Below are 15000 nucleotides of genomic sequence, written 5' to 3'. Positions count from 1 at the left end.
AATGGAAGAGGAGAAGCACTGGGAGGGAGGCGGCGGGGGTAAGATGGAAGAGGAGAAGCACTGGGAGGGAGGCGGCGGGGGTAAGATGGAAGAGGAGAAGCACTTAGCAGGGAGGCGGCGGGGGTAAGATGGAAGAGGAGAAGCACTGGGAGGGAGACGGCGGGGGTAAGATGGAAGAGGAGAAGCACTTTGCAGGGAGGCGGCAGGGGTAAAATGGAAGAGGAGAAGCACTGGGAGGGAGGCGGCGGGGGTAATATGGAAGAGGAGAAGCACTGGGAGGGAGGCGGCGGGGGTAAGATGGAAGAGGAGAAGCACTTTGCAGGGAGGCGGCGGGGTAAGATGGAAGAGGAGAAGCACTGGGAGGGAGGCGGCGGGGGTAAGATGGAAGAGGAGAAGCACTTTGCAGGGAGGCGGCGGGGTAAGATGGAAGAGGAGAACCACTGGGAGGGAGGCGGCGGGGGTAAGACGGAAGAGGAGAAGCACTTTGCAGGGAGGCGGCGGGGTAAGATAGAAGAGGAGAAGCACTTTGCAGGGAGGCGGCGGGGGGTAAGATGGAAGAGGAGAAGCACTTTGCAGGGAGGCGCGGGGTAAGATGGAAGAGGAGAAGCACTGGGAGGGAGGCGGCGGGGGTAAGATGGAAGAGGAGAAGCACTGGGAGGGAGGCGGCAGGGGTAAGATGGAAGAGGAGAAGCACTTTGCAGGGAGGCGGTGGGGGTAAGATGGAAGAGGAGAAGCACTGGGAGGGAGGCGGCGGGGGTAAGATGGAAGAGGAGAAGCACTTTGCAGGGAGGCGGCGGGGGTAAGATGGAAGAGGAGAAGCACTTTGCAGGGAGGAGGCGGGGGTAAGATGGAAGAGGAGAAGCACTTGCAGGGAGGCGGCAGGGTAAGATGGAAGAGGAGAAGCACTGGGAGGGAGGCGGCGGGGGTAAGATGGAAAGGAGAAGCACTTTGCAGGGAGGCGGCGGGGGTAAGATAGAAGAGGAGAAGCACTTTGCAGGGAGGCGGCGGGGTAAGATGGAAGAGGAGAAGCACTTTGCAGGAGGCGGTGGGGGTAAGATGGAAGAGGAGAAGCACTGGGAGGGAGGCGGCGGGGGTAAGATGGAAGAGGAGAAGCACTGGGAGGGAGGCGGCGGGGGTAAGATGGAAGAGGAGAAGCACTTGAGGACTAAGATGGAAGAGGAGGGAGGCGGGGGGTAAGATGGAAGAGGAGAAGCACTGGGAGGGAGGCGGCGGGGTAAGATGGAAGAGGAGAAGCACTGGGAGGAGGCGGCGGGGGTAAGATGGAAGAGGAGAAGCACTGGGAGGGAGGCGGCGGGGGTAAGATGGAAGAGGAGAAGCACTTTGGAAGAGGAGAAGCACTGGGAGGGAGGCGGCGGGGTAAGATGGAAGAGGAGAAGCACTGGGAGGGAGGCGGCGGGGGTAAGATGGAAGAGGAGAAGCACTTTGCAGGGAGGCGGCGGGGTAAGATGGAAGAGGAGAAGCACTTGCAGGAGAGGCGGGGGGTAAGATGGAAGAGGAGAAGCACTTTGCAGGGAGGCGGGGTAAGATGGAAGAGGAGAAGCACTGGGAGGGAGGCGGCGGGGGGTAAGATGGAAGAGGAGAAGCACTGGGAGGGAGGCGGCGGGGTTAAGATGGAAGAGGAGAAGCACTGGGAGGGGCGACTGGGAGGGGAGTAAGATGGAAGAGGAGAAGCACTGGGAGGGGCGGCGGGGGGTAAGATGGAAGAGGAGAAGCACTGGGAGGGAGCGGCGGGGGTAAGATGGAAGAGGAGAAGCACTGGGAGGGAGGCGGCGGGGTAAGATGGAAGAGGAGAAGCACTTTGCAGGGAGGCGGCAGGGGTAAGATGGAAGAGGAGAAGCACTGGGAGGGAGGCGGCGGGGGTAAAATGGAAGAGGAGAAGCACTGGGAGGGAGGCGGCGGGGGTAAGATGGAAGAGGAGAAGCACTGGGGGAGGGGAGGGAGGCGGGGGGTAAGATGGAAGAGGAGAAGCACTTAGCAGGGAGGCGGCGGGGGTAAGATGGAAGAGGAGAAGCACTGGGAGGGAGGCGGCGGGGGTAAGATGGAAGAGGAGAAGCACTGGGAGGGAGGCGGCGGGGGTAAGATGGAAGAGGAGAAGCACTGGGAGGAGGCGGCGGGGGTAAGATGGAAGAGGAGAAGCACTTTGCAGGGAGGCGGGGGTAAGATGGAAGAGGAGAAGCACTGGGAGGGAGGCGGCGGGGGTAAGATGGAAGAGGAGAAGCACTTTGCAGGGAGGCGGCGGGGGTAAGATGGAAGAGGAGAACCACTGGGAGGGAGGCGGGGGGGTAAGATGGAAGAGGAGAAGCACTTTGCAGGAGGCGGCGGGGTAAGATGGAAGAGGAGAAGCACTTTGCAGGAGGCGGCGGGGTAAGATGGAAGAGGAGAAGCACTTTGCAGGGAGGCGGCGGGGTAAGATGGAAGAGGAGAAGCACTGGGAGGAGGCGGCGGGGGTAAGATGGAAGAGGAGAAGCACTGGGAGGGAGGCGGCAGGGGTAAGATGGAAGAGGAGAAGCACTTTGCAGGGGAGGCGGTGGGGGTAAGATGGAAGAGGAGAAGCACTGGGAGGGAGGCGGCGGGGTAAGATGGAAGAGGAGAAGCACTTGCAGGGAGGCGGCGGGGCAGGGAGGCGGCGGGGGTAAGATGGAAGAGGAGAAGCACTTTGCAGGGAGGCGGCAGGGGTAAGATGGAAGAGGAGAAGCACTGGGAGGGAGGCGGCGGGGTAAGATGGAAGAGGAGAAGCACTTGCAGGGAGGCGGCGGGGGTAAGATGGAAGAGGAGAAGCACTTTGCAGGGAGGCGGCGGGGGTAAGATGGAAGAGGAGAAGCACTTTGCAGGGAGGCGGTGGGGGTAAGATGGAAGAGGAGAAGCACTGGGAGGGAGGCGGCGGGGGTAAGATGGAAGAGGAGAAGCACTGGAGGGAGGCGGGGGTAAGATGGAAGAGGAGAAGCACTTTGCAGGGAGGCGGTGGGGGGTAAGATGGAAGAGGAGAAGCACTGGGAGGGAGGCGGCGGGGGTAAGATGGAAGAGGAGAAGCACTTTGCAGGAGGCGGCGGGGGTAAGATGGAAGAGGAGAAGCACTTGCAGGAGGCGGCGGGGGTAAGATGGAAGAGGAGAAGCACTTTGCAGGGAGGCGGGGGGGTAAGATGGAAGAGGAGAAGCACTGGGAGGGAGGCGGCGGGGTAAGATGGAAGAGGAGAAGCACTTTGCAGGGAGGCGGCGGGGGTAAGATGGAAGAGGAGAAGCACTTTGCAGGGGAGGCGGGGGGTAAGATGGAAGAGGAGAAGCACTTTGCAGGGAGGCGGCGGGGGTAAGATGGAAGAGGAGAAGCACTGGGAGGGAGGCGGCGGGGGGTAAGATGGAAGAGGAGAAGCACTTTGCAGGGAGGCGGGGGGTAAGATGGAAGAGGAGAAGCACTGGGAGGGAGGCGGCGGGGTAAGATGGAAGAGGAGAAGCACTTTGCAGGGAGGCGGCGGGGTAAGATGGAAGAGGAGAAGCACTTTGGAGGGAGGCGGCGGGGTAAGATGGAAGAGGAGAAGCACTTTGCAGGGAGGCGGCGGGGGTAAGATGGAAGAGGAGAAGCACTGGGAGGGAGGCGGCGGGGGTAAGATGGAAGAGGAGAAGCACTGGCAGGGAGGCGGCGGGGGTAAGATGGAAGAGGAGAAGCACTGGAGGGAGGCGGCGGGGGTAAGATGGAAGAGGAGAAGCACTGGGAGGGAGGCGGCGGGGGTAAGATGGAAGAGGAGAAGCACTGGGAGGGAGGCGGCGGGGGTAAGATGGAAGAGGAGAAGCACTGGGAGGGAGGCGGCGGGGTAAGATGGAAGAGGAGAAGCACTGGGAGGGAGGCGGCGGGGTAAGATGGAAGAGGAGAAGCACTGGGAGGGAGGCGGCGGGGGTAAGATGGAAGAGGAGAAGCACTGGGAGGGAGGCGGCGGGGTAAGATGGAAGAGGAGAAGCACTGGGAGGGAGGCGGCGGGGGTAAGATGGAAGAGGAGAAGCACTTTGCAGGGAGGCGGCAGGGGTAAAATGGAAGAGGAGAAGCACTGGGAGGGAGGCGGCGGGGGTAAAATGGAAGAGGAGAAGCACTGGGAGGGAGGCGGCGGGGGTAAGATGGAAGAGGAGAAGCACTGGGAGGGAGGCGGCGGGGGTAAGATGGAAGAGGAGAAGCACTTAGCAGGGAGGCGGCGGGGGTAAGATGGAAGAGGAGAAGCACTGGGAGGGAGACGGCGGGGGTAAGATGGAAGAGGAGAAGCACTTTGCAGGAGGCGGCGGGGTAAGATGGAAGAGGAGAAGCACTGGGAGGGAGGCGGCGGGGGTAAGATGGAAGAGGAGAAGCACTGGGAGGGAGGCGGCGGGGGTAAGATGGAAGAGGAGAAGCACTGCAGGGAGGCGGCGGGGGTAAGATGGAAGAGGAGAAGCACTGGGAGGGAGGCGGCGGGGTAAGATGGAAGAGGAGAAGCACTTGGGAGGGAGGCGGCGGGGTAAGATGGAAGAGGAGAAGCACTGGGAGGGAGGCGGCGGGGGTAAGATGGAAGAGGAGAAGCACTGGGAGGGAGACGGGGCGGGGTAAGATGGAAGAGGAGAAGCACTGGGAGGGAGGCGGCGGGGGTAAGATGGAAGAGGAGAAGCACTGGGAGGGAGGCGGCGGGGGGTAAGATGGAAGAGGAGAAGCACTGGGAGGGAGGCGGCGGGGTTAAGATGGAAGAGGAGAAGCACTGGGAGGAGGCGGCGGGGTTAAGATGGAAGAGGAGAAGCACTGGGAGGGAGACGGCGGGGTAAGATGGAAGAGGAGAAGCACTGGGAGGGAGGCGGCGGGGTAAGATGGAAGAGGAGAAGCACTGGGAGGGAGGCGGCGGGGGTAAGATGGAAGAGGAGAAGCACTGGGAGGGAGGCGGCGGGAGTAAGATGGAAGAGGAGAAGCACTGGGAGGGAGGCGGCGGGGGTAAGATGGAAGAGGAGAAGCACTGGGAGGGAGACGGCGGGGGTAAGATGGAAGAGGAGAAGCACTGGGAGGGAGGCGGCGGGGTAAGATGGAAGAGGAGAAGCACTTGCAGGGAGGCGGCGGGGTAAGATGGAAGAGGAGAAGCACTGGGAGGGAGGCGGCGGGGGTAAAATGGAAGAGGAGAAGCACTGGGAGGGAGGCGGCGGGGGGTAAGATGGAAGAGGAGAAGCACTGGGAGGGAGGCGGCGGGGGTAAGATGGAAGAGGAGAAGCACTTTGCGGGGGTAAGATGGAAGAGGAGAAGCACTGGGAGGGAGACGGCGGGGGTAAGATGGAAGAGGAGAAGCACTTTGGAGGGAGGCGGCGGGGGGTAAGATGGAAGAGGAGAAGCACTGGAGGGAGGCGGCGGGGGTAAGATGGAAGAGGAGAAGCACTGGGAGGGAGGCGGCGGGGTAAGATGGAAGAGGAGAAGCACTTTGCAGGAGGCGGCGGGGGTAAGATGGAAGAGGAGAAGCACTGGGAGGGAGGCGGCGGGGGTAAGATGGAAGAGGAGAAGCACTTTGCAGGGAGGCGGCGGGGGTAAGATGGAAGAGGAGAAGCACTGGGAGGGAGGCGGCGGGGGTAAGATGGAAGAGGAGAAGCACTTTGGAGGGAGGCGGCGGGGGTAAGATGGAAGAGGAGAAGCACTGGGAGGGAGGCGGCGGGGGTTAAGATGGAAGAGGAGAAGCACTGGGAGGGAGGCGGCGGGAGTAAGATGGAAGAGGAGAAGCACTGGGAGGGAGGCGGCGGGGGTAAGATGGAAGAGGAGAAGCACTGGGAGGGAGGCGGTAAGATGGGGGGTAAGATGGAAGAGGAGAAGCACTGGGAGGGAGGCGGCGGGGGTAAGATGGAAGAGGAGAAGCACTGGAGGAGGGCGGGGGTAAGATGGAAGAGGAGAAGCACTGGGAGGGAGGCGGCGGGGGTAAGATGGAAGAGGAGAAGCACTTAGCAGGGAGGCGGCGGGGGTAAGATGGAAGAGGAGAAGCACTGGGAGGGAGGCGGCGGGGGTAAGATGGAAGAGGAGAAGCACTTTGCAGGAGGCGGCAGGGGTAAATGGAAGAGGAGAAGCACTGGGAGGGAGGCGGCGGGGGTAATATGGAAGAGGAGAAGCACTGGAAGGAGGCGGCGGGGGTAAGATGGAAGAGGAGAAGCACTTTGCAGGGAGGCGGCGGGGGTAAGATGGAAGAGGAGAAGCACTGGGAGGGAGGCGGCGGGGGTAAGATGGAAGAGGAGAAGCACTTTGCAGGGAGGCGGCGGGGTAAGATGGAAGAGGAGAACCACTGGGAGGGAGGCGGCGGGGGTAAGATGGAAGAGGAGAAGCACTTTGCAGGGAGGCGGCGGGGGTAAGATAGAAGAGGAGAAGCACTTTGCAGGGAGGCGGCGGGGGTAAGATGGAAGAGGAGAAGCACTTTGCAGGGAGGCGGCGGGGGTAAGATGGAAGAGGAGAAGCACTGGGAGGGAGGCGGCGGGGGTAAGATGGAAGAGGAGAAGCACTGGGAGGGAGGCGGCAGGGGTAAGATGGAAGAGGAGAAGCACTTTGCAGGGAGGCGGTGGGGGTAAGATGGAAGAGGAGAAGCACTGGGAGGGAGGCGGCGGGGGTAAGATGGAAGAGGAGAAGCACTGGGAGGGAGGCGGCAGGGGTAAGATGGAAGAGGAGAAGCACTTTGCAGGGAGGCGGTGGGGGTAAGATGGAAGAGGAGAAGCACTGGGAGGGAGGCGGGGGGTAAGATGGAAGAGGAGAAGCACTTTGCAGGGAGGCGGCGGGGATAAGATGGAAGAGGAGAAGCACTTTGCAGGGAGGCGGCGCGGGGTAAGATGGAAGAGGAGAAGCACTTTGCAGGAGGCGGCAGGGGTAAGATGGAAGAGGAGAAGCACTGGGAGGGAGGCGGCGGGGGTAAGATGGAAGAGGAGAAGCACTTTGCAGGAGGCGGCGGGGTAAGATAGAAGAGGAGAAGCACTTTGCAGGGAGGCGGCGGGGGTAAGATGGAAGAGGAGAAGCACTTTGCAGGGAGGCGGTGGGGGTAAGATGGAAGAGGAGAAGCACTGGGAGGGAGGCGGCGGGGGTAAGATGGAAGAGGAGAAGCACTGGGAGGGAGGCGGCAGGGGTAAGATGGAAGAGGAGAAGCACTTTGCAGGGAGGCGGTGGGGGTAAGATGGAAGAGGAGAAGCACTGGGAGGGAGGCGGCGGGGGTAAGATGGAAGAGGAGAAGCACTTTGCAGGGAGGCGGCGGGGGTAAGATGGAAGAGGAGAAGCACTTTGCAGGGAGGCGGCGGGGGTAAGATGGAAGAGGAGAAGCACTTTGCAGGAGGCGGCGGGGGTAAGATGGAAGAGGAGAAGCACTTTGCAGGAGGCGGCGGGGGTAAGATGGAAGAGGAGAAGCACTGGGAGGGAGGCGGCGGGGTAAGATGGAAGAGGAGAAGCACTGGGAGGGAGGCGGCGGGGTAAGATGGAAGAGGAGAAGCACTGGGAGGGAGGCGGCGGGGTAAGATGGAAGAGGAGAAGCACTGGGAGGGAGGCGGCGGGGGTAAGATGGAAGAGGAGAAGCACTGGGAGGGAGGCGGCGGGTGTAAGTTGGAAGAGGAGAAGCACTGGGAGGGAGGCGGCGGGGGTAAGATGGAAGAGGAGAAGCACTGGGAGGGAGGCGGCGGGGGTAAGATGGAAGAGGAGAAGCACTGGGAGGGAGGCGGCGGGGGTAAGATGGAAGAGGAGAAGCACTGGGAGGGAGGCGGCGGGGGTAAGATGGAAGAGGAGAAGCACTGGGAGGGAGGCGGCGGAGGTAAAGTGTGATGTTTCGTCAGGTGAACTGCAGCAGAGTTGTGTACTCGCCTCGGCAGAAATGTTTTGAAGTACCCTGCTAAACATGCTGATGGTTGGGGAAAGTGAAGTGTGTTTTCTACTACCGCTCCTCAAGGCTCTCTTTCCTGATGAATAGGCGGGACACACGGATGGGAATAGTCTCAGAAGAACCACTTTCCCCTCCGACAGGGAGTAAGGTCCTAGAGATGTTGATGCCAGTCTGTCTGGAGGCACTAATAGTAGCCTAGCCCCCACTATATTGGCAAGCTGCTGCTGGGGAACTCCTTTTGGGGGGTCTTTATTATCTTGGTCAGTTGGAAAGAGATTTGGCTGTCATTTTGGAGCATTCCCACAAGTTGCAGTTGGTAGAGCATTGAACCATCTCTACCAAAACCACTACTACCAGAAACCTATGTATGGTTGTGGTTGACCTTATATCATAGTGTCAGTAGACACCATCTCTCCTGGTTAAGGAACAGGTCACTATGAGGTCCACTCACCACTATCTTGGCGTCGCGAACTGTGTTCTCGGGCACGGTGACCCAGTACTCTAGCTGCCCCCACTGTGGAGGCTGGTTGTGCACGTTGGTGATGATGACGGTCAGCTCCACAGAGCTGCTCCTGTTGCCCCCGTCTGTGGCCACGATCTGCTGGCTGATCCTCGACGTCTGACGACAAATAGAAGAGAGGAAGGAGGGGCGACACGGAGGTTAGACATGGAAAGCATATGGAGCTGAACAAAACCCATGGTTGACCCCCCCCCCCCCTTGGAAGGTCTCTATCTCTGTCTACATCAGTTTGTTCCAACCCACTAAGTAACAGATCTGATGCATCATATTTACAACCTTATCCACTTAGTCCGTGTCATGACCTTCCAGTGACCTCCTCCTCTAAACCACAACCTGCCTACTGTCTACAGAAGACTGCTCTGATGTCGTTCATCCTTACATCACGCGAGAGATACAGAGAGAGAGACACAACGAGAAACAGAGAGAGGGAGAGAGACAGGGAGGGAGAGAGAGAGAGAAAGAAAGAGAGCAATGAGAGAGGAGACATTCCAACTGACATGGAGGTATTCAGATAAATGATTCTCTGCCAGGGGAGTGTGAAAGCTTGGTTAAACAAATCCTTGCTAAGGAGAAGAGTGTGATGAGAGAAAGGGCTGACATTTAAAGTGGAGGAATATTCAACATTATTTATATGGGATATTAACTGGGAGACTTCACAAGTCCATTGTGTGACAGGGTGAAGATGGGGTCATTCGCTCCACATCTTGATTTGACTTTGGGAGGTGGTTGGACTTGGAGAACAAAGAGATGGCGTTTTTCTATGATATATTCCACTAGTTGGTACGGGTCACCTAGAACCTAACCTCAAGCATCCCACGTTCCCCCCTCTTCCCCCTCTCCCTTTCTCCTTCTCAGAGCTGTGGCAGAATGGGGGAGGGAGAGAGAGAGAGAGAGAGAGAGAGAGAGAGAGAGAGAGAGAGAGAGAGAGAGAGAGAGAGAGAGAGATTCTAACAACGTAAGATCTACAATGGCAACATAGCTCTACCCGACATATATGACTGTTGATATCAATCTTATTTCCAAATTCACCAGTGATACTATTGATTCCACACATACAGTTGAAGTCGTAAGTTTACATACACGTAGGTTGGAGTTATTAAAACCCGTTTTTCAACCACTCCACAAATTTCTTGTTAACAAACTATAGTTTTGGCAAGTTGGTTAGGACATCTACTTTGTAATTTTTCCAAAAATGGTTTACAGACAGATTATTTCATTTATAATTCACTGTATCACAATGGGTCAGAAGTTTACATACACTAAGTTGACTGTGCCTTTACACAGCTTGGAAAATGACAGAAAATTATGGCATAGCTTTAGAAGCTTCTGATAGGCTCATTGACATTATTTGAGTCAATTGGAGGTGTACCTGTGGATGAATTTCAAGGCCTACCTTCAAACTCAGTGCCTATTTGCTTGACATCATGGGGAAATCAAAAGAAATTGGCCAAGACCTAAAAAAAACAATTGGAGACCTCCACAAGTCTGGTTCATCCTTGGGAGCATTTTCCAAATGCCTGAAGGTACGTTCATCTGTGCAAACTATAGTACGCAAGTATAAACACCATGGGACCACGCAGCCGTCATACCGCTCAGGAAGGAGACGTGTTCTGTCTCCTAGAGATGAACGTACTTTTGGTGCGCAAAGTGCAAATAAATCCCAGAACAACAGCAAAGGACCTTGGGAAGATGCTGGAGGAAACAGGTACAAAAGTATCTACATCCACAGTAAAACTAGTCCTATATCGACATAACCTGAAAGGCCACTCAGCAAGGAAGAAGCCACTGCTCCAAAAACGTCATAAAAAAGGCAGACTACAGTTTGCAACTGCACATGGGGACAAAGATCGTACTTTTTGGAGAAATGTCCTCTGGTCTGATAAAACAAAAATAGAACTGTTTGGTCATAATGACCATCGTTATGTTTGGAGGAAAAAGGGGGATGCTTGCAAGCCGAAGAACACCATCCAACTGTGAAGCATGGGGTGGCAGCATCATGTTGTGGGGGTGCTTTGCTGCAGGAGGGACTGGTGCACTTCACAAAATAGATGGCATTATGAGGTAGGAAAATTATGTGGATATATTGAAGCAACATCTCAAGACATGGGTCTTCCAAATGGACAATGACCCCAAGCATGCTTCCAAAGTTGTGGCAAAAATGGCTTAAGGACAACAAAGTCAAGGTATTGGAGTGGCCATCACAGAGCCCTGACCTCAATCCTATAGAACATTTGTGGGCAGAACTGAAAAAGCGTGTGCGAGCAAGGAGGCCTACAAACCTGACTCAATTACACCAGCTCTGTCAGGAGGAATGGGCCAAAATTAATCAAACTTATTGTGGGAAGCTTGTGGAAGGCTACCCGAAACGTTTGACCCAAGTTAAACAATTTAAAGGCAATGCTACCAAATACTAATTGAGTGTATGTAAACTTCTGACCCACTGGGAATGTGATGAAATAAATAAAAGCTGAAATAAATAATTATCTCGACTATTATTCTGACATTTCACATTCTTAAAATAAAGTGGTGATCCTAACTGGTCTAAGACAGGGAATTTTTACTAGGATTAAATGTCAGAAATTGTGAAAAACTGAGTTTAAATGTATTTGGCTAAGGTGTATGTAAATGTCCGACTTCAACTGTACCTCTGCACTCCCAAACGGGACTGTAAAATCTTACAGAGGATATTGACTTTTAAACAATGGCACTGAACAGTTGTAGGGCTACATACAGTGTGATAAGCTGTGAATACTGACAAGCAATTAAGCTAGCAAACTATAATGACAAAACCCTCTGCCTGGAGGGAGACAGCCAAATGTCGGAAATAAACGTGCACCAACGCACCCACGCATCCACACAGACACACGTAAATATATTTATGCATGTGTGAATACAATGCTTCCTCAGGCTGTGGGTAAGATACATAGTGCTATATATACACATATAGAGAGACAGGGGCATTGTTGTTATTCCAGACCGTGCCATGTTTAATATGCATCCACAGAGGGAGGTAGGAAGAGTGTGCAGCAGTCTCAGTGGATGATATCAGACCAGTGGGAAGGATCGGTGCGCAGTGTACACACACACACACACACTGGGAGGGAGCACAGGGTGGTGCTGTACACACACACACACAACACACAACACACAGACAACACACAGACACACACACACACACACACACACACACACACACACGCACACGCACACGCACACACAAACACACACACACACACACACACACACACACACACACACACACACACACACACACACACACACAACACACAGACACACACACGCACACCAAACACACACACAACACACAGACACACACCTGTGAGATGGGGTGGTTGACGTACACCCAGCCTGTGCTGGGGTTGATGTGCAGGTAGGCCGGCTGCTGACGGGACAGAGAGTAGGCGATAGCGGCGTTACTCCCCTGGTCATCATCGTGTGCCGCTGCTCGCAGGAAGCTAGTCCCCACCGGCGTGTCCTCGCGCAGGAAGTCTGCCACACGAAGGGTTAACACATCAACATCGCCGCCGACAACAAACAACATCAACAAGAATAACAACAGCAGCGGTGGTGGCAATTTCCGGCTAAAATCAACGCATTTCAGTCACAGAGACCCGAAATAAATGCGTGTGTCCTAGAAACATTTCAGTCTCCCTGTTAAATAGTTAATAAGCCACTCCAACAGTCTTGTTCTAATGTGATAAAAGGGATTCTGACATGGGGCTTATCAACACACATGGTAAACAAACACGGACTCCGGAAAGCAGGGAGGCGGCAACGTTTTCATCAGTCTTAAAAGCTTTCCAGGATTACTTGTGATTTAATATATACATCAGCATATGGTTTATTGGGACTTCAGGGGGGCTGCTAAGTCTTACCTTTCACAATATTTTTTTACCTTGAAAACTTTTAAGACAAAACACAGAAGCCACAAACCAGTGCCTTTGGACTGGGATAAGAGGACATTGGGTCCTTGAGCTGCTGGACATTGCTGAGCAAGCACAGTTTTGACTTGACCTTTGACCTTAAACTACACTTGGCACAACAAGGTGAGGGAGGGAACTCTCACATGAGAGCGCTTTAGAATGGAACAACATTTGAATTCCTGGTGGAATATTGAGCAAAGGGTTTAGTAAGCACTTGTTGGAGGGGTGTGGAGGAGGGGAGAGGGAAGCTTGGATAAGGGGACAGTCCCTTTGTGTCTATGGAAGGGCAACCCTGAGAGAGAACACTGGTTCCCCTACGCAACACTCAACACTAAACAACCATATTTGGTGTAGGGGGATTAAAAGACAGCAGCCAAGATAATACCTTTATAATACCTTGATAAGATGACTTAATGTATTGGACAAGACCAACAGGCACATTTGATAATGAAATTGTCTGAACCAAACAGGAGAAGGACAGAGGTGAAATGATGAGTCTGACGGAGATGACCCAAGGCGTGACGGAGGTGACGGAGGAGTGACAGAGGTGACCCTTACACTGGTAGCGGCTGTTCTCAAACTTGGGGTCGTTGTCGTTCTGGTCGGCGATGAGGATGGTGATCTGGCAGATGCCGATGAGGGGCTCCTGGGCCAGGTCTGTCGCCGTGACAGACAGGGAGTACTCTCTCTGGCGCTCGCGGTCGAAACTCACTGTGGTGCTAATCACACCTGGAGACACACACACGCACGCACGCACGCACGCACGCACACACACACACACACACACACACACACACACACACACACACACACACACACACACACACACACACACACACACACACACACACACACACACACAATGTATTTTACTGAATGTTACTGATGTCCTCTAGATACATACAGTCAGCCATTCCACAGCAATGAATTAGAGATGTTCTGATACAGTTTGACTGTGGTCTGTCCCCTAACCTGTGTCAGGGTTGATGACGAAGCCGGATGATGTCCCGTCTCGGTGCATTATCCCGTATTTGACCTCTCCGTTGACCCCCATGTCTGCGTCGAGGGCGTGAACGCGGAGGACAAATGTCCCAGGGGGCTGGTTCTCCAGGACACCGGTGTTGACACTGTAGTTATGGCACTGAGGGGGCAGAGTTCACACAGCACTTATGGCATTGATGCTGCATTTGTCAGTTGTAAAAGTAAGTCCCAATTAAAAATGACCAGTAGCCGACACACTGGTCAACCAGCACAGATGGACTGTGACTACACCAGCCAGCATTCAACATCCATCACGATAAGACTAGTTAACACGCATGACGTGGGGAGCAAGGAGTTGCCAAATTTAATGGGTTGTCAGATTTTGCACACTTAGCACTCCTCCCGTGTAGGAACCCACTGACCCTGTGGGCAAGTCCCTGCTGAAATATTCATCTTTGGGGCCGAGCTGTGCTGAGCTGATCTGAGCTATGCTAAGAGGGGATTCTGGTCTGACCCTGGAGTGTTCCGGACTGCAGTGGAGTGGAGTTCTGCCCCACAGGAGAACACCAGCTGTCTCTACTTTGAACTTGCAACCTGGCATGTTCCTCTCTCTCTTTCTGTCATCTCTCTCATCCCTAGTGCTGTGGACCTCTGTCTCTCCTCCCTCAGTCACTATGTTCCTCTCTCTCTTTCTGTCATCTCTCTCATCCCTAGTGCTGTGGACCTCTGCCTCTCCTCCCTCAGTCACTATGTTCCTCTCTCTCTTTCTGTCATCTCTCTCATCCCTAGTGCTGTGGACCTCTGCCTCTCCTCCCTCAGTCACTATGTAACTCTCTCTCTTTCTGTCATCTCTCTCATCCCTAGTGCTGTGGACCTCTGCCTCTCCTCCCTCAGTCACTATGTTCCTCTCTCTCTTTCTGTCATCTCTCTCATCCCTAGTGCTGTGGACCTCTGCCTCTCCTCCCTCAGTCACTATGTTCCTCTCTCTCTTTCTGTCATCTCTCTCATCCCTAGTGCTGTGGACCTCTGCCTCTCCTCCCTCAGTCACTATGTAACTCTCTCTCTTTCTGTCATCTCTCTCATCCCTAGTGCTGTGGACCTCTGCCTCTCCTCCCTCAGTCACTATGTAACTCTCTCTCTCTCTCTCTCTCTCTCTCTCTCTCTCTCTCTCTCTCTCTCTCTCCTTATCGCTATCAGTCTTTCTCGCTCTTTGCCCCTCTCTCTTTTCATCTCCACTGCAACTTTATATGCCTCATCGCTGTATTTTTCGACAGCACACAGGCTTCACACACACCCATAATGTGTCCAATGCCCCCCTTCCCTCACCTCTTCAAAGACAGGCTTGTTGTTGTTGATGTCGTTGATGCCCACTATGACCTGGGCGGAGTTACTGAGGGGATAGGGTCCGTCTGCCGCGTTGTCATCAGTGGCGGTAATGTTGAGGATGTACTGGGGGCCACGCAGGATAGGAGGGGGGCTCCGCCGCAGTTTGATGATGCCTAGAGAGAGAGACAATGGCAGCCATCTTTGTTACTATAGCACACAAACAGACAAACCTACTACACGCACACAAATAATCAAACCAACACTCAAAACGTAGCTTTAACTACAAAGGGGGGAAATATTTTACCCCAAGCCCCCACTCTTTACAATCCCCTACAACAAGCCCTTTAGGACCCTACATCTTTTGACACATTTCTCCAATGCAGATTCC

At 54.6% G+C, this 15000-nt stretch overlaps 1 protein-coding gene across 1 annotated transcript in view; it reads right to left on the bottom strand.

Annotated features, from left to right (window-relative positions):
• Nucleotides 1-15000, bottom strand: part of si:dkey-22o22.2 (neural-cadherin) — an 84393-nt gene that overhangs the window by 41454 nt on the left and 27939 nt on the right. Inside the window, exons 11-15 of the mRNA XM_065027196.1 lie at nt 14613-14785; nt 13278-13446; nt 12864-13034; nt 11699-11871; nt 8293-8460 (exon numbers count right to left, since the gene is read on the bottom strand). Of these exons, the coding sequence (XP_064883268.1) occupies nt 8293-8460; nt 11699-11871; nt 12864-13034; nt 13278-13446; nt 14613-14785 (854 nt within the window). The remainder of the gene's footprint in view (nt 1-8292; nt 8461-11698; nt 11872-12863; nt 13035-13277; nt 13447-14612; nt 14786-15000) is intronic.

Source organism: Oncorhynchus nerka, linkage group LG14, assembly GCF_034236695.1.
Source record: "Oncorhynchus nerka isolate Pitt River linkage group LG14, Oner_Uvic_2.0, whole genome shotgun sequence".
Classification (NCBI taxonomy): Eukaryota; Metazoa; Chordata; class Actinopteri; order Salmoniformes; family Salmonidae; genus Oncorhynchus; species Oncorhynchus nerka.
The sequence above is the reverse complement of the archived record's forward strand: the minus strand, read 5'-3'. Positions and strand labels throughout refer to the sequence as shown.